This window comes from Ascaphus truei, chromosome 9 (assembly GCF_040206685.1).
Source record: "Ascaphus truei isolate aAscTru1 chromosome 9, aAscTru1.hap1, whole genome shotgun sequence".
Lineage (NCBI taxonomy): Eukaryota > Metazoa > Chordata > Amphibia > Anura > Ascaphidae > Ascaphus > Ascaphus truei.
The window spans coordinates 29,036,574-29,055,397 of NC_134491.1; the positions used below are offsets into that span (position 1 = coordinate 29,036,574).

At 42.2% G+C, this 18,824-nt stretch overlaps 1 protein-coding gene across 5 annotated transcripts in view; it reads right to left on the bottom strand.

The window, feature by feature from the left end:
- SPTB (spectrin beta, erythrocytic) overlaps positions 1 to 18,824 on the bottom strand; it is a 98,011-nt gene that overhangs the window by 71,539 nt on the left and 7,648 nt on the right. For 3 of the 5 annotated variants that reach the window (XM_075614177.1, XM_075614180.1, XM_075614178.1), the window contains exon 2: positions 3,586 to 3,777. In XM_075614177.1, the coding sequence (XP_075470292.1) occupies positions 3,586 to 3,730 (145 nt within the window). In that variant the 5' untranslated portion in view covers positions 3,731 to 3,777. Of the gene's footprint in view, positions 1 to 3,585; positions 3,778 to 16,071; positions 16,157 to 17,787; positions 17,810 to 18,824 lie in introns of those variants that run through there. The other 2 variants (XM_075614181.1, XM_075614179.1) reach the window with 2 other exon arrangements.

Sequence of the window (18,824 nt, forward strand, 5' to 3'; positions counted from 1 at the left end):
TTCTGCCAAAACCTGAGTAAGCACTAAATATAGAAGTAACCCCTCATATAATGGATTATCCTGAGTCATTACTTTATAGTTTAAGGAGCCCAATCATTAAAGTGTGAGAACGTTTCAAGCAGTAAACATCAAATGCCAAAGGTTATTTCGCTGTATTCATTTAACACAATTTTAGCTCCTACATTGTGTGTAAAGTGTTATGTAATTAGCCATTGTGGTTAATCCTTGGAATTCTGGGCGATATTCACACGCTTTTCAATACAGTGCGAGATAAAAACTGACAGCGGAAATCTTAAAAATCTTTCCTCAGGCAAGAGAGATTAAAGATAACCTCTGTATAAAATGATTGTCAGTCTCTTTATACACCTGTAACCCTCCCTTCTCGGATTCTATGGAGATGACATCTTTGTGCAGTGTTTGGCTACCTTGACTCAGGCTGCTGGATTCAGGCGCTCGGTGATGAGGTAGCAAGGGGTGAAAATGATGGATGCCAGGAACTTTTGTAGTACAGCATCAGTCTTTATTCAGGTCCCCAGGCACAGGGACACATCACACACATACGATAACATTGTACTATTTTCTCGTGGTTCTTCATGAACACTGTGCTTCCCTCAGTACCAGCTCTTAACACTGAGGGAGGTGTATCTGCTTGGTTATTATTGCTGGAATTGGACCTGGACCCCCTGCGGAGTAACGTCGGTTATACCCCATTTAAACTGGGCCCTTACTGGGATCCTGGTTGGTTCTATGCAGGTGAAGATTGTACCCCTTTCCTGTTTGGGAGCTGCCACTTCCACATAGGCTGAATAGAATACGTGTACGGATCTGCCCATAGAGCCAATCCGCTGACACCCGGGAGCCCTCTGTCTGGGGCCCCCTGTGGTGTGTCGGTCACCCTCTCTGGGACCTGCTTGTTGACGTTAACCATCTAATTGGGATCCTAACTGAAAAAGCACTGTCCCTATCTATAACATAATAAATAAGGAAGGCCTGGTCTCTTCTATTACTTTATGGCCATATCCCTATTTCAGAACCTTCCTCCTATCCTAAATACTCTATTCTGATGTCAATATCCCTATGGCAACACAGGGTAGGGCCCAGCACATACTAACCTGCTAGTGATCACCTGCTAATTGCAGCTCCGGGACCCCCTGCTTCCTGAGATACTTACCTCCGTAGGTAAATGCAGGTATCTCCTTCACGTTTAAATGTCCCTCGTCACGCGGCCAAGGGATGACATCACAACATCCTATTGGCCCACAAGATGCAGGACATTTAAAGCCACCATTATGTTAGCCCCACAAGCTCCATTGGAGCTGCTACATGAAGGAGATACCGGCACCCCCTATGGATGTATCTCAGGAAGCGGGGGGATCCGGAGCGGAACTTAACGTAGTTCAGATCCGGAGACTTCCTGCTTCAATCAATTAAATAAAACGTCATATAAAAAGCAGAATTGCAACCTGGAGTATTTTTTTAGAGCTAGACATAGAGCTCCTGTAGAGCCCCTTGTCTGAGGGTAGCTTGAACATTAGTATTGCTATTTTAATGTATTTATTTAGTGCACTGAAAGACTTTGGGTGGTGTTGCAACCATTACACTGATCAATTGATGAGGTTCTATTTAGTACTAGTAATTTAGTTGCAGTATTTTTGTAAAAAAATATGTAGTGGTTAACTTACTAAAGTCCAAGAATAATGCATGCACCCCGTAAAAAAAAATGAATCTAAGCTGACACTTTTAAGCCAATGCAGTCTAAACTAATCACGGGACATCCTGAGAGTCCCAAAGGATCACTGGTAACTAGGAGGAAAATAGTGAGGCACTTCAGTCTAGCCCTTACCTGAATAAGGCTGCAAGGTGCAGCTGAATTATTGGGTTATTTTGGCTTAATACATTTCTTGTTATATAGACCAAAGTGCCTCACTTTTTCCCTCCTAGCTTCTTACTAAAGGCTCCAGGCTGCAAAACTAGGGCAAACAAGTGCTAAAAACAGAGCCACATTTATCAAATAAATGGTATCCTACTGAAACTAAGGAATGGATTTTTTTTTTTTACTATGAAAAGTCTGGTGCAATTCCCCTGCCGTTGTTTCTACCCAGCAGCTTCGAGACTTTAGAAAATAATCCCGATCATATGCAGACATAATCAGGTTGAGCATGCCGAGCCCATTTTTTGTATAGTAAGGAAAGAAAATCCCACTATCATAATATTTTACCTTCATCACAGTGGCAGTGATGGAAGATCAGGTAGCAGTGGCAGTGGCAGTGACAGTGGCAGTGATGGAAGATCAGATAGCAGTGGCAGTGACAGTGACAGTGGCAGTGATGGAAGACCAGATAGCAGTGGCAGTGATGGAAGATCAGATAGCAGTGGCAGTGACAGTGGCAGTGATGGAAGATCAGATAGCAGTGGCAGTGACAGTGGCAGTGATGGAAGACCAGATAGCAGTGGCAGTGACAGTGGCAGTGATGGAAGACCAGATAGCAGTGGCAGTGATGGAAGATCAGATAGCAGTGGCAGTGACAGTGGCAGTGATGGAAGACCAGATAGCAGTGGCAGTGATGGAAGATCAGATAGCAGTGGCAGTGACAGTGGCAGTGATGGAAGATCAGGTAGCAGTGGCAGTGACAGTGGCCGTGATGGAAGATCAGATAGCAGTGGCAGTGACAGTGGCAGTGATGGAAGATCAGGTAGCAGTGGCAGTGACAGTGGCAGTGATGGAAGATCAGGTAGCAGTGGCAGTGGCAGTGACAGTGGCAGTGATGGAAGATCAGGTAGCAGTGGCAGTGACAGTGGCCGTGATGGAAGATCAGATAGCAGTGGCAGTGACAGTGGCAGTGATGGAAGATCAGATAGCAGTGGCAGTGACAGTGGCAGTGATGGAAGATCAGATAGCAGTGGCAGTGATGGAAGATCAGATAGCAGTGGCATTGACTGGTCTCTGATGTGAAGATTCTAGTTTGAGACCTAGATCAGTTCATTATGGCCTTAGATAATTCCCTCTATTCCCTCTATCTGTTCCTCGTACTAAAATTGGACCAGAGAGCCTGCACTATAAACTGGCAGTGCTATACGAAAAAACTTTTGTTTGTATAATTATAATGACATTTGATCCACGTTTATCTTTTTCCTCTTGTAATAATAACCAGGTCCTACTTAGTAGAACTATTATCCTAGAAGAGTATCTAAAATGAAAGATCATCAATATTTCTGTCCTTCTATTAATGAAAAATGAATGCAGCTCAGATTATAATGGAGTGTTTTTGTACCGGTAGTAGACAGTTCCCTGTCAAAAAATTATAGATGTCAAATATATTTAAATATAGGTAGTTCTTTATCTCCTAACAGCAAAATGGGGGCAAAGCCGATGGCAGAACAACACCAGGTTTATAAAAGCAAATAGTCCTAATGTTGTCATTGATCATTATTTTTCTTTGACAAATCTGGTACCGTTCTTTGATACCCGGGAGCAATATGATAGTTCCCCGAAGCCACACTAGTTACGTCTTCTTGATGTCTTCTGGGGATCCTAGCCCTATACAAGAGTAGTCCCGGTATGAAAACAAAGATCAGACAAGTTACCTGCAAGGGCTTTAATCCTAGATCTTTCAAATATTCGAGCAGAACTGTTGTCATTGTCCAGGTCGTCTTCTGTGGCGTCCCAGCGGGAGTTAACGCGGCTGTATTGCTGCTCAATCTCCAGATTGTCAAAATCGGTGGTCTGCATTGTGCTGCTCTTTTGACTGGTTACACTTCAGCGGAAATGACGGGGCCCTAAAAACACAATGATGCACATGAATTATTTACAATTGTTTTTTTCTTATGCTTACTGCAAAGTTGTACTTAGCATATTGATCATAGAGAATTGTAGATTGCAGACAAGCATGAGAGTATTTCATAGTTACAACTACATCTATCAAGTCTCTTCTCCAGGTAAACAAAACATCTGTTATGTTTGCCTAAGAGACTGTATTGTGAAGCAGTATTCACATAGTACAAGGGATGGTTGAAGGATAAATGTAACACTGCAAAAGATACCATGAATGATCAACTCATGTAAAGTGATTAATCTCACTGCTCCTGAACCAGGGACCCCCTGAACATCGGGAATATACCTGATTAGCTCCTGGGACCCTCGGTTCAGGTAAGATTAAAAACAAATTAAAACGTTCCTATACGGTATTGCTCCTTTAAATAGCCCAACTGATCTTCTGGAATCTGGGCCCAAGAATCCCATGAGGAAGAGGAAACTCAAGACACTCTTCTTTTATATAATTCCTAAAATGTATGTATTACTTTATTACAATTGACAATGTCTCAGTTGGTGTCCTGAGCTGGTGTCAGCTTTTGTCCAAAACATTAGCAATTCTGCAAAATAAAGTCTCTGAAGTTTATTCTTTCACATACATTAGCTGTTATCCAGGCGCACTTTCTAAACTACACTGTGACTGTGAAACTGATCTACACTTGTATTTTTAGAGTACTATATTATTAGGTGAATAGCATTCCAACATGGCACCTGCTTGTCTAAGAGTGCTCATAACACTAAATACCCATATGCATTACAATCTCACAGAAAGAGAGTATGTAACCCATTTGGTTAAGCAAGCTAAAGCTGTGCACTGCGGTACTTTGTTTTCCACTCTTGTTTTTTTACTATTGTACCCGATCGTATATTCCAATGACAAAGATAAAGGGAGGCAAAAGCTACTAGAAAGTGCCACAATCGTGGATATTAACATTTTGAGTGTCGGGACACTGGCGGCACCTGAGTACCTCTTGTCATCCGGCACTCAACGACACGATTGCTTGGGGTTGCGATCACATGGTTGCGTGCAGGTCCCCTGGACATGATCAGAAGTGGGGGATACTCCACTATCTTTCCGATCACTTATCTCGACCTCCCCCGTACTATTGGGGGAATTTCCCCAGTAACTCCAAAACTGGGTGATTCTTTGAGCTAAAAATAGTGTGTTATTCTGTAAAAAAATAAATATATATAGGTAAAAAAATATTTTTTTTTTAAACAGCGGGGAGAGATTCTTTAAAACCTTCATGGTTTTAGATGAGTAAGCAGTCGAAATGTAATCCCATTGATCATTCTGGCTTTGAAAAATTGCTGCCGTCTACACTTCCTGAGTTTGGGTGATATCATTTACTCATCACTAAATCCAGTGCAGGGACACTGCCAATTTTTCAGCCTGTGAGCCTAGCAGGTGTAGCTGCCTGCCAAGTCCAAACTCCACCAGCTCTTAACAATGTGAAACTCAATTACTGCCCTAAATGGTCATCATCCTACCCGATGTTTGGGTGAAGCATTCCATCAAGGTTCCATTGAGGGGTCTCATAGATACTGGGTCTCACAGCACTACTCTTGCGTAACATCATGGTAATGGAATATATTTACTGAGCACCAGATGAGTGCACATTAAAGTGAATGGCGTGTGAGGTATCTTCTAGCATTGGAAGATGTCTTATGGTGTAGCACAGCTTAGTGAATATGACCCCAAATCTCTTAGGGCTAGATCTACAAAACTCTGTTTAATCAGGGCTCATTAACTGACGTTACGTGAACAGGAATGGATGTCATGTTCCCTGAGGTTACGTGAAACAGGAATGGATGTCATGTTCCCTGAGGTTACGTGAAACAGGAATTGAGGTTATGTTCCCTGAGGTTACGTGAAACAGGAATGGATGTCATGTTCCCTGAGGTTAAAGTGTATTCTTGAAGCTAATTATATTAAAAAACAATGGCCTTTAATCATCTCATTGGTTTAGGGGTAACATCACAGTATTGCAGCAATCCTCCCTAACGAACCTCCATTTTGTTTACTACTACTTTTAGCTCTGTGGACCCCCTGCCTTCCTAGATACTTACCGGTGAAGTCACAGGTATAAATTCCTGTTTTTAAAGGGGATTTAAATGGCTATCCAATAGGAAGCCACAACTGATGATTTGAAGGTTCCTAGTAGCCAGATATGTGTTAACTATTCTCCACTGAGTGAGATTTAAACACCGTAACTTCAGCAGTTAGGATCTTGAGAACCAGGGGGACCCTGGAGCTGACAATCGTGGTGTTTGGCTCAGGGGGATCCTCAGTTCCCACCCTAAAAAACAAATGGGGACATTAAAAAAAACATGTAGGAGGAACAGCGCCTCTGAATTATACCTCTGTATTAGAGATGGGTGAAGCAGTCCTTATCCGTTTCCCACTAATACTCCCACTATACAATCAAGTTACAAAAAACAAAAACTTCCCACAGCTCCAATCGGTCCAGTTACAAAAACCTGCCAACAAGAATCTCTCATGAGAATTTGCTCAGCCACATACTCCTAGAGGCGTGTAACAAGTGCATTGGTATTTAGTAGTCTCCAACAGCAGTTACAGTATATCCATGATCTCCAACAGGAACGCGTACAATCCAAAGGCGTCCCCCAGTTTTTGGGAACTGGACCGATTAGAGCTTTGGGACGTTTTTATTTTCTCTTAACTTGATTGTATAGTGGAAGTATTACAGTACTTGGGGCTTTAGAGGGAAGTACCACTGACGCTTATTCCATGGGAATGGGCCAAAAGAATGGTCTCCCCCCTGAAATGTTGCCCAACCTATTTAAATGTTCATTGTCCTCTATTCCTTTCCTTTTCCCCCCTCACTCCTTTTGGTAGTTCCTTTGTCCCCTTGTCTCCCCCCCCCCCCACCCACCCCCCCCCTCCCCCCAACCCCCTTTTTTCATACCATTCAGCTTCAGGATTAGTATGATACTATTAATTTTTGCTTTAATTAATTTTACCAATAGAAAAAAATGAAATGATCTAAATGGTCAATACATATACAGTAAATAATGCACCATGCATCTATATACATGGTGCATTTGGCATTATACCATCTGATTATTTACTGTATATGTATTGACCATTTAGATCATTTGATTTTTTTCTATTAGTAAAATATGACTTTGTTTGATAGGTTTTGCCTAGATTGTTCATTACTGCATTGAGTGCTGGGAACCATTGTTGTGTTTTGCTACGAACTTTAGCAGATGGGCAATGTTATGATATATCTAACACCTCATTTACATATAATTTGCATATCATTATTACTAATGGCTGTTATACTTAACGCAATGCGTGTGACATTAAATTAGGCTGTAACGTTAAGTGATATAAGAGAGCTTTGTGGTTCTGTTCTATAGAGGGCTATGTAGGAAAAACTCTCATATCAGTGTTTAATTGACTTTGCAGGCTTCATTAGTAAACTGTGGCATAGACTTAGGGCATGGTAACAACATACATTTACAATGGCATTATTCCGTGCTAAACAGCTGCCGCTGTATAGAAAATAAAAGTCTTTCAATGTATAAAATTACTGGTCTCTAATTTTCCCCCCCTTCCCCCCTCCTTTGTTCAAAAGGAAGTGACGTCACTTTAAGAGACGATGTCACATCCTTTTGAACTAATCCAGCCTATCACATGGTACAGCAACCAATGGAATTGTCTTCAATCCCATTGGCCGTAATACCATGTGATATAGCCATGTGGTTTTAAGGATGTGACGTACCTCCCTTGAAGATGACGTCACATCCTTACATTTTTTTTATTTTTTTTAAAAAAGGTGGACACATGATACAGCGTCCAATCGGATTGGAGCTCTACCATCTCACCATAAAATGTGACGTCACAGGCCCAATATAAGGCCTGTACGTCTCATTTTACCTCAAGAAGCCGACGAGAGAACTTCCTGTTCTGGATTTACCATGGGGCTTTGGATTGACAGATGAAGATAGAAGATTAAAGAAAAGATACAAATAATGACAGATGAAGAAAAAAGACCTGATGGCTACTATTTTACCTATTGCTGGCAGTAAACCCTGGTACAATCAGGTTGCCAGTAGTTGATATGGGGTTTCTCCCCCTCTGAGGAGCTTCATTCGAGTGCCAACTTGATGACAAGGAGCTCGGTTCCCAATGTCGTAATTCCCCTCTGCATAGAAAAGAAGGCACAAGGGTGTAATCTTTCTTGAAAGTCTTCACGTTGAGAGAGAACAGCTCCTGCCCCAACATCGGACACGCCAACCTCAAAGACAAAAGGCCTGGCTCAATTAGGATGAATCAGGATAGGTGCCAAAGAAAAAGCTGTTTTGAGTTTCTGGAAGGCTGCTGGGGCTTTCGGAGTCCATTTGAAGGGAACCGCTCCTTTTTTGGTAAGCATCGTGACAGGAGATATGAGATACATTTTGGATAAAGCGCCTGTAGTAGTTAGTGAAATCCAAGATGCGTTGTATGGGCTTGAGACCTATAGGTAAAGGCCATTCAAGAACTGCTGCCACCTTAACGGAGTCCATTTTCAGGCAATGAAAGGAGATGATATAACCCAGGAAGCCAATTCTTTCTTGTTCAAATGGACACTTCTCTAACTTATGTTGGAGCTTGCACTTGGATAATTTGAAGTCTGCATTTTTTGTCAAATAAACGAAAATTTTATCTGCTCTTTCCAATGAGCTTTCATATTCCACTGGGTTGTTTCTCCATCTCTTGTTAATGACGAAGCCTGCTCCACCGATTCTTCCATTTTCTGTACATTTGTAATATATTAGGTGTCTGCTTTTGCGCTCAATGAGGCTTTCATCTTTTCTTCTCACTTCACTAAAACCAGAAACATTCCATTTAATCCGACAGTTGTAGGCAGCTAAATGGAGGTTTGCATGACAGATTTTGTTTAATCTCTGGGGATTCCTGCTTCCTTCATGTCTTCATCCTGAACGTTGTCTACCCCAGGGACATTCCAGCCACTAGAGAATAAGGGCCATTGCTTTTTGGTGTATTTCATATTTGGTGGTTGAGGCCTCGTTTGGTTAACAAATACCGTTTCCACTTTAGCTAGCTTTATTGTTCAAGTCTCAACAAGTATGTTCAAGTATGGTTGAACCTACCAGCACAAATGCCAACATACGTCTTCCTGAATACCCATTGCCAACTCCTGCCACTTTGAGGCAGTGAGATAAGGATTTGAAGGAATTCTTTAAATATTGCTTGGTTTTAGTTACTTTAATTTTAACGTCATTTTCTATCATTTATGTCTTGTATATTATTGTTGATCCTGGAAGTGGATGAGATTTTTTGAAGTTAAACGTCTTTGTGGGCAGTGTCAAAAAAAAAAAATCTCATAGGGGAAAAAAAGGCTTCCGGCAGACAAAAATTCTGACGGAAGTGACTGCGCATGTGCCACACGCCGGCACTGCTGCATGTCAGTCACTAGTGCAGTGGTTTTCTACCGGGGTTCCGTGAGCGCCCCTCGGGGGTTCTGCGACTGCCAGAGGGTGAGAGCTGGGATAACTCTCCCAGCTGTCCCGGGCACAGATGCGCTGCGGCACCCCCACGCAGGAGGGACCCGGTATCAGCAGCAGCCAGCAGCTCACTGCTCTTTCCACTCCCTGCTTCTGCCGACAACTTCCGGCTGACTGGAGAGAGAGGGAATCAGCCGAGAGCTGGCTCCCTTAGGCTGAGTCCATGGTGACTGCAGCCGTGCGGAGGCGCGCTGAGGGAAAGGGGGTGCTTTCCCTGGCCTTAGTTCGCACGCCGTCCGGGGGCGTGTCGGGGGGGCGGGCCAGTGACGTCACGGAGCTGGTTCGCCCTTATTGGGCGAACCGCTCACGTGACCGGCCCTGCGCTCCCGTGAGCGCTCAAACTAAAAATTGTATAAGACCTACACCTCCGCACGCCTTCGGACGCGTGCGCGAGCCCCTGCTAAAGCCGCTCTCATTGCGGCTGCAGGGGCTCACTGACAAGCATCAGCGCACCTCAGTACGGGTCAGCGCCTAAGCGCTGACCCTGGACTCAGCCTTAAAGACAGTGTGTGTCTGTGTTTGGGGGAGAGAGACAGAGTGTGTGTGTGTCTCTGTGCATGTGTATCTGTCTGTGTGTACCGGAGTGTGTATCTGTGTGTGGGTTGGAGAGAGAGTGAGTGTGTCTGTCTCTGTGTGTCTGTGTCTGGGGGAGAGAGAGTGTGTTTGTGTGTGTGTATTTGAATGGGGTTTCTGTCTGTGTGTGTGTTTCTGTGTGTGTGTGTGTGTGTGTCTGTCTGCGTGTGGGGGAGGGGGAGAGAGAGCGTATGTCTGTGTATGGGGGGGGGGAAGAGAGAGTGTGTGTGTGTGTGTGTGTGTGTCTGTGTGGGGGAGGGGGAGAGAGAGCGTATGTCTGTGTGTGTATGGGGGAGGGGGAGAGAATGTGTGTCTGTATGGGAGAGTGTGAGAGTGTGTGTGTGAGAGGGGGAGTGTGTGTGAGTGAGAGGGGGATTGTGTGTGTGTGTGTGTGTGTGTGTGTGCGTATAGAAGAGAGAGGGGGAGATAGAGGGGAAGAGTGAGTGTGGCGGAGAGGGAGCATAAAGACACACACATACAGAGGCACACACTGACACAGTGACACACAGGGAATTCATAGTTAGTATAAATATAGCAGTGCGGCTCAGCAAGCATGCACAGCAGCCGCCAGCACCACACGCATGCGCTGGAGCAGTAACAACCTCGCCAGAATTTAGAAAACGGAGACACCGCACACAGACACACACAGTGACGCACACACATAGGCACACACACACAGTGACACTCACACAAGGAATTTACAATGAATATAAATATAAAAGTGTGGCTCTGCGAGCATGCGCAGCAGCCACCACAGCCTCACTGGAGCAGTAACAAGCCCACCACATTTTTGAAAACTGAAACACCCCACAGACACAGACACACACACACACAGACACACACACACAGAGACCCACACAAACTCACAATTACTATAAATATAGAAGTGTAAGTAAATTACTAAAACGGGGTGTGCGCTGAGCTCGCGCGCTATAAGTCAAACTTCTTTGCATTGTCACTAAAATTGTGTTTTGATTTGTAATTGAAAACGTCAACATCACAAATACAATTTATGTGACAAAACAGTGACAAAAGACAAAGAAGTTTCCCTTAAACTGTACGTGCTGCCTCCCCCCCCCCCCTTTTTCCCAGTGATTAAGACTTTCTCCAGTTGGTTGAGATAAATATAGATAAGTATCACCATAAATCTGCTGTGATGCAATAGCTCTTAAGTAGGGAAGGGGTTAAGTCACAGTCTTTCCTGGCTGTTACATTAAAGTCAAGTGCATTTACCGGAAAATGTAACATGCGTAGCACCCATACCAACAGGGCTGCTTTAAATAGTCTGGCTAAAGTGATCTCAGCAACAGCTGCCAAATTCTTCTACTACGAGAAAGTGAATGTGAAGGACAGACTTGTACTGAGCACTTTAGCTCATACAGTATTTACTAAGATGTGCACTTTCACTCCCCAGACATGCTGCCCCAGAAGACACTGTGGCCACAATTACAAAGCAGTCTTCTGCTATTGACTTGAATGGGCTGCGGGGTGTCTTCTAGGATGTCAATTTGCATGACTTTGAATACACCTTTCATGTGCTAAAGGATGTCTTATGTCAGAAGATTGCGTAGCAAATATGGCTCCTTTAGCACATGAAAGGTGTATTCAGAGTCATGCAATGTGCCCAAGCTTTAATGTAACGAGATCATTTAAAGCATCAATCCTTCCCTGATAAAGGTTTTTTTCTTTAACATTACTAGACTCCAGTGTTCTCTCAGCTTCTCCCCAGTTATGGAGATGCACCCTTTATACTTGCTGCTGGCTGCCGTACGGAGGCTGACTTTGGTGGCCACACTAAACTACCACTATTTTTGTCCAGGAGATTTAAAAACGAAGATGGTTATTTATCAAGCTTTAAGCTCACATTTACTCTTCCTGCAGATAATGATGTACGTACTACACCTAGTGCAGATAATGATGTACGTACTACACCTAGTGCAGATAATGATGTACTTACTACACGTAGTGCGGATAATGAAGTACTACACCTAATGCAGATAATGAAGTACTACACCTAGTGCAGATAATGATGTACTTACTACACGTAGTGCCGATAATGATGTACGTACTACACCTAGTGCAGATAATGATGTACTTACTACACGTAGTGCGGATAATGATGTACGTACTACACCTAGTGCAGATAATGAAGTACTACACCTAGTGCAGATAATGATGTACGTACTACACCTAGTGCAGATAATGATATACGTACTACACCTAGTGCAGATAATGATGTACGTACTACACCTAGTGCAGATAATGATGTACTTACTACACGTAGTGCAGATAATGATGTACGTACTACACCTAGTGCAGATAATGATGTACGTACTACACCTAGTGCAGATAATGAAGTATGTACTACACCTAGTGCCGATAATGAAGTACTACACCTAGTGCAGATAATGACGTACTACACCTAGTGCAGATAATGATGTACGTACTACACCTAGTGCAGATAATGATGTACTTACTACACCTAGTGCAGATAATGATGTACGTACTACACGTAGTGCCGATAATGATGTACGTACTACACCTAGTGCAGATAATGATGTACGTACTACACCTAGTGCAGATAATGAAGAACTACACCTAGTGCAGATAATGATGTACGTACTACACCTAGTGCAGATAATGATGTACGTACTACACCTAGTGCAGATAATGATGTACGTACTACACCTAGTGCAGATAATGATGTACGTACTACACCTAGTGCAGATAATGATGTACGTACTACACCTAGTGCAGATAATGTTGTACGTACTACACCTAGTGCAGATAATGATGTACGTACTACACCTAGTGCAGATAATGATGTACGTACTACACCTAGTGCAGATAATGATGTACTTACTACACCTAGTGCAGATAATGATGTACTACACCTAGTACAGATAATGATGTACGTACTACACCTAGTGCAGATAATGAAGAACTACACCTAGTACAGATAATGATGTACGTACTACACCTAGTGAAAATAATGATGTACGTACTACACCTAGTGCAGATAATGATGTACTTACTACACGTAGTGCGGATAATGATGTACGTACTACACCTAGTGCAGATAATGATGTACTACACCTAGTGCAGATAATGATGTACTTACTACACGTAGTGCAGATAATGATGTACTTACTACACCTAGTGCAGATAAGGATGTACTACATATTGCAGATGGTAGTGAGGCATTACTAAAAGCAGTAATGTAGGTTTCATATTTTTTTTTTATTACAGGATTGAAGTAGGGGGTCTCTGGAAATTGTGAACTGTGTTAATTTCAGCTCCAGGAACCCCCTGCATCCAGAGATACATTATGATGTCGGTCACCAAGGCAACGTGACGCTACAGGAGACGGCCGCTCTGGAAAAGTTAAGACGAGGAAAAAAACCACAGGTGCAATGACAAACAGAAAGTGTGAAAAATCTGAAAATCAGGCTGAAAGGGACATAAACTCAATCGAGAGATCCACCAGGTGAATGTAATGGGGAAAAATGTCCAACGATATGCGGAACCTAAAAATAATAAAAGAGATCCAATACGGTGAAGTACGTTTATACCGGCTGAATCAGCGCAAAAATAGACAGCTACTTACAGTGTAGCAGATTTTACAGGCATTGCAGAAATACAATCCTATCGCGGCTGGAGTAGTGAGTCTCAGCGTCTTAGCCTCCTCGTTGAAATCTCCCAGTAAATGCCTGCGTAGCCATGTTTTAAAATGGTATACAGTTCTCTCTCATGCTGGCAGTAAGCCTGGTAAATATGCAGGATTGCCAGCATCAATCATGGAGGTTTGCCCTCACACCCTGGTGAGGTGTCATATGTATTCAAGGGGAGTGGTAACATGCTCTGAGTCCACTGTTAGTGACATCAGAGAGGTGGCTGTTTCCTAAGGTATATAAGACACAGCACTGTCCAAAGTTAGAGTGTCAAGAAAGAGGTCAAGTGTGTTAACTAATAGTTCCGAGAGTGGTTCTACAGCAAGGAGTCAGAACTGCAGCAATAAGGCTGGCAGGGCCTACACTGTGTCCAGGGACCTGGCACAGGTGGCGATCTCCCTGAGGGGAGAGGTGATCCAACTCCATTGGGAGGGCAGATCTTCTGAAAGGAAAGTGCTGTAGAAGATGAGCGGCTAAGCTGTTTGCTGCGAGGGGCAGTCTGCCTATACTATCAATAAAGATGCCCTTGTTCACAAGAACCCCCATGTGTGAGTGTGAAGTTACTCCACAGAGGAAGGCACCACAGAGGAGTTCCTCATCAGAACCATCTCCTTGCGGACGCAGAGATCCTGATGAGGTGGAGGCACTACACTGTATGTAGGTAGGACTCACGCACACTACCTCAGCTGCCTGTCTGGCTGACATTCCCCATAACACCATCATGCGGGAGACTCAGGAGTCCTGTTGCCAATGGGTGCACCACCAGACACGACCATGTAATGGGGACCGGTTAGACCACAGGGGCCAATCTGAGATTGGGTGGGTCAGGAGGGTCCAGAAAAACCGTTACACCTGTAAAATCTGCTACACTGTAAGTATCTGTCTATTTTTGCGCTGATTCAGCCAGTATAAACGTACTTCACCATATTGGATCTCTCTTATGATTTTTAGGTTCCGCATATCGTTGGACATTTTTCCCATTACATTCACCTGGCTGATCTCTCGATTGTGTTTATGTCCCTCTCAGCCTGATTTTCAGGCATACTCATACTCTATGTCTGTCATTGCACCTGTTTATAATATATAGGCGGGGTTGCAGACCTGCCTAAGACATGCAGATGAGCATACAGTTATATTTGCATATATATATATCCATCGGAATCCGTTCTGGAAGTAGCGTTGGATAGTGAAACTGTTGTAAAGTGAGTCCCATGTTAATCAGTGGCGGTGAGCGTTGGATAACGCATTCCGGCGTCGAAAAACAGCCCTTAGGGTTGCATTGTAAAGCGTTGGATATGCCCTTCGTTGTAAAGTGAAACGTTGGATAGCGAGGACTACCTGTAATATATATTATCTCTAACTGTGTGTGTGTGTGTGTGTGTGTGTGTGTGTGTGTGTGTGTGTGTGTGTGTGTGTGTGTGTGTGTGTGTGTGTGTGTGTGTATATATAAATATATATATACACACACGCTAGTATGTTTCCCCATGAGTATTTACTGTTCTTTTTCTTTGTTTAGTTCATTTGTTTTGTGTTAAAAATAGTTTTCTTAATCTCTGGCGTCTGAGGTTCACCTTACCATGGTAACCTCAGACTCCAGTGGGGACATCTCCATATTAACCTCCCATACACATAATATTCCAACTGCTCATATCTCCTGAGTAACAAAGTAACAGATCTAAAAAATAAATATGCAAAAACAACCCTGATCTGCCGTGACTGCTGCTATAAAGTATTCTGCACCTGTTGCCCCCTGTGCATCATTTGTAATTTGATCATATAATATGTACAAAAATGTTGTACTGCACCGACACACTTTATTCGAGCAAATACCCAGTATGTACCTGGCAGATACCTGGAATGCGCCGCTCCTCACCTCTGACAAGCCCCGTTGCGTTTGCCTTCCCAGCCTGGGTTCATGCCTGGCTGACGGGCGGCTGATCTGTTAAATGATAATGATTAGGATTTAATAGGCTGCAATGCTTCGCGTGTCTACCAGATGGCATAAATTCATGAATTGTAATGCAGTATATATATATATACTGTGCAGTATTGCAGCCAGCGGGAATAAAATGCTTCAATCCCTGCCTGGAAAATACCTCAATGCACTCGGTCAGAAAACAGTCACAAACCTCAATACACCCGGGTATACCCGAATTCGTGGGACTAGCCGAGCTCGAATAAAGTGTGTCGCCAGTGTATCTTTGTAAAATAGTTTACAAGCTTTTGCCACAAAAAAAGTCACCAAGTTGGATGTGGGATAATGCAATGCGTTGCAGTCCCCTCTGGCATTTGAGGGGTTAAATAGCAGTTGAACCAAATTTAACCCTTTGAAACAACTGCTCAATTTTTGGACCATTGACATCCAGGACCTGTAAGGTCCCACCTTTTCATAGCAGTTCTCTCTGAGAACAGTTTGTATATGTTCTTCACCCACTGCAGCAAGAATGATGCCATAAATATCATTTCTACTACACCTACCGTATTATCATTCATTTCACCGTCCGACCTTGTCAGCTATGATGAGTGACACTGTAAGTCTAACCCGGTTCAGCCTATTATCAGTACTAACTGCCTGCTCTCAGGGCTCTCCCCATACAGAATGCCTTGTCATGCTTCCAGGAGAACCGGGTGTGCTAGCTACATGATAACTTACATTGAAAGTATAACCACACTCCAGTGGATAGCTTCTGGTAAAGTCTGAAAGATGTTAAACTAGGGTTATGTCAGCTTTTTGAAAACATGTATTTTACCATTTTTATTATACCATTCTAATAACATTTTGTAAAATTTGCATTGATACATTGTAACTTTAAAAAAATAGTATATACAATTTTTTTTATACCCAGCAACTAAAAGTACAGGTACTTTTTTTTATGCTGCCACGTATGCTATATATACAGTACAGTAATACACACACACAGTACTGTACAGTAATACAGTATACACATATATAATTTTTTACTTCCTGCTGGCTTATACATTGGTGTATTTATTTCTTACATAGGATATACAAAAGGATATTTTTTTCCTTGATGCGTTTGTTGCATTAGCATATTTTGGTTACTTTGCACTAACTTTAAGATCATATAAATATCTCTAAGCTTTTTGAAATGTATCTGCTTTTGACATCCCAAGCAGTGAACGTGATGTGCATTTTAGGCGCCACATGAACTAAACGCCGCCAGTGGTTTCGCTGCGAGCAACGTCAAAACTACACTGCTACTATAAATGTCGGATCTTCAAACATTTTGGAGAGTTCTAGACATTTTCGCAAAAGTCACACTGCTTGAAAATGAGAAAATGGTCACGAATAGGGCTAGAATTAGGCTATTTAATCCAGACCTTGAAATAGGGCTTTTGATGTAGCAAAAGTCTCGTTTTACAGTCTGGATTACATTATTAATTGAGTTTGGTACATTTTGTCAAAGTGGACAGATTTGAGCAAAATTGCCAAATAATTTAGCAAATTTAGCCTCCTTCGCGAACTACTGTAAAAATAAATATTCCGATTTCTAATTCTCAATAGGCCCTAAAGATATAACTGCTGCTACAAAAAATGTTACTAATTCCACATTCTGAAATGTTATAATACTAATTCCAATTGTGACATCATGAATGGGTTAGTTCTGTTCGGATTGTATTGTATGTCTTTATTTATATAGCACCAAATTGTATTCAGCGCTTCACGAAGAATACAGTACAGGGAATTCTAATAATATAATAAGCGCAGCAAAATCAGTCAATAGGAAAGGAAATCCCTGCCCCGGAGAGCTTACAATATAAGGTTTGAGGGGAACTTACAGAGACAACAGGTGAGGGAATAAGTGCTGTAGATGGCAGTTCTTGGCCACAATGGGTGGTAGGAGTGCCTGAGTGTGGGACAATAGCCATGAGTGCAGGCTGTTGGGATGCTTGATTTGTGGGGCGAGTTTTAATGTTAGTCAGTATTAAATGAAAAGGTTGACACCGTTTGCATGTGAGGAGATGGCAGTGAGGCATCAATGAGAGCAAGTGTGTATGTCATTGCCATGGATTGGCAAATTATGTACCAGTTGCGAGTTTTAAATATATTATTTTGTTCTAAAAACAAAATAGATTTGTATATTAAAAAAAAACACAATAGTGTTTATTATTAAGAATAATGCTCTTTAGGTACAATAATGTTTCAGTCACTATATCACATACAGTACATACCATAGTGAAAGGAGTGATCTGAAACCGCTGAACATAGCTTCTTCTGCATCAGAAAACGTATTTTCTCTGTGATCTTGCAAGAAGCCCTTTATCTTTAGATAGCACAGCCCTGTTGCTGCCTGCATTATCTCCCCTTTTGCTTTTCAGACATCACGCCCTATTATAAATCCACTTATCAAAGACGTGAGCTGTGTCTTCGGCGGTTGAACTAATCGTGCACCTTTGGCCAAATGTAAAAATGTATGTTTTCAAAACCAGTGAAATACAAAACTGCCAATCCCATGACAGTGAGCAAGTATCAAAAACGATTTTCGTTTTTAATGGTGCAGATTAATTTAATGACTACTTTGGCTGTCAGGAACTTCAGTTATACATTAGAACTTCATATTCAATTTTTCTGCTATCTTTTGGATAAATAATAATTTTAAAACATTTTTAAAAATAGGCAAAATTGGGGATTTTGTGAAAAGTGCAGTATTACTCAGTAAAAAAAAATCCATTCCAGCCCATGTTTACAAAGCAGTACTGACGTAAGACACATTACAGCCGATTCACGTGAATTTCAAACAATTGTTTTTCTTTACTTGGTTGATAACTGTCATTTTAACAGGTGAAGTATAAACTGCTACAAGAAACGGTAGAAAATATACTTTTGTAGCATTTGTTACTGCAGTTTTGGCGTTGGAGCTTTTGAGGACTACATCTGGGAAGCTATTTAATCATATATTGAACTATAAAATACAGATACAGTGCCCGTTATTCGAAGCGCGATGGCGTTTACTCACGCGGGATTGAACTCCAGTTTTAACACCATATTTGTCACTGGTTCCATTTGCTTGCGCTAAATCTCACTTTGAAACTTGCGTTAAATAAATGCAATGTAGCCGTGTATACGATATGGGATACATCCCGGGGGCTTTACAGTTTGAACTGCTACCCCGTCAAAACAACACATTAAGGCACAAAAAACAAAAACAGATTTCAAAATGTAAAACATTTTTTTCTTCTTGATTTTTCAAGCAAATTTATCGATGACA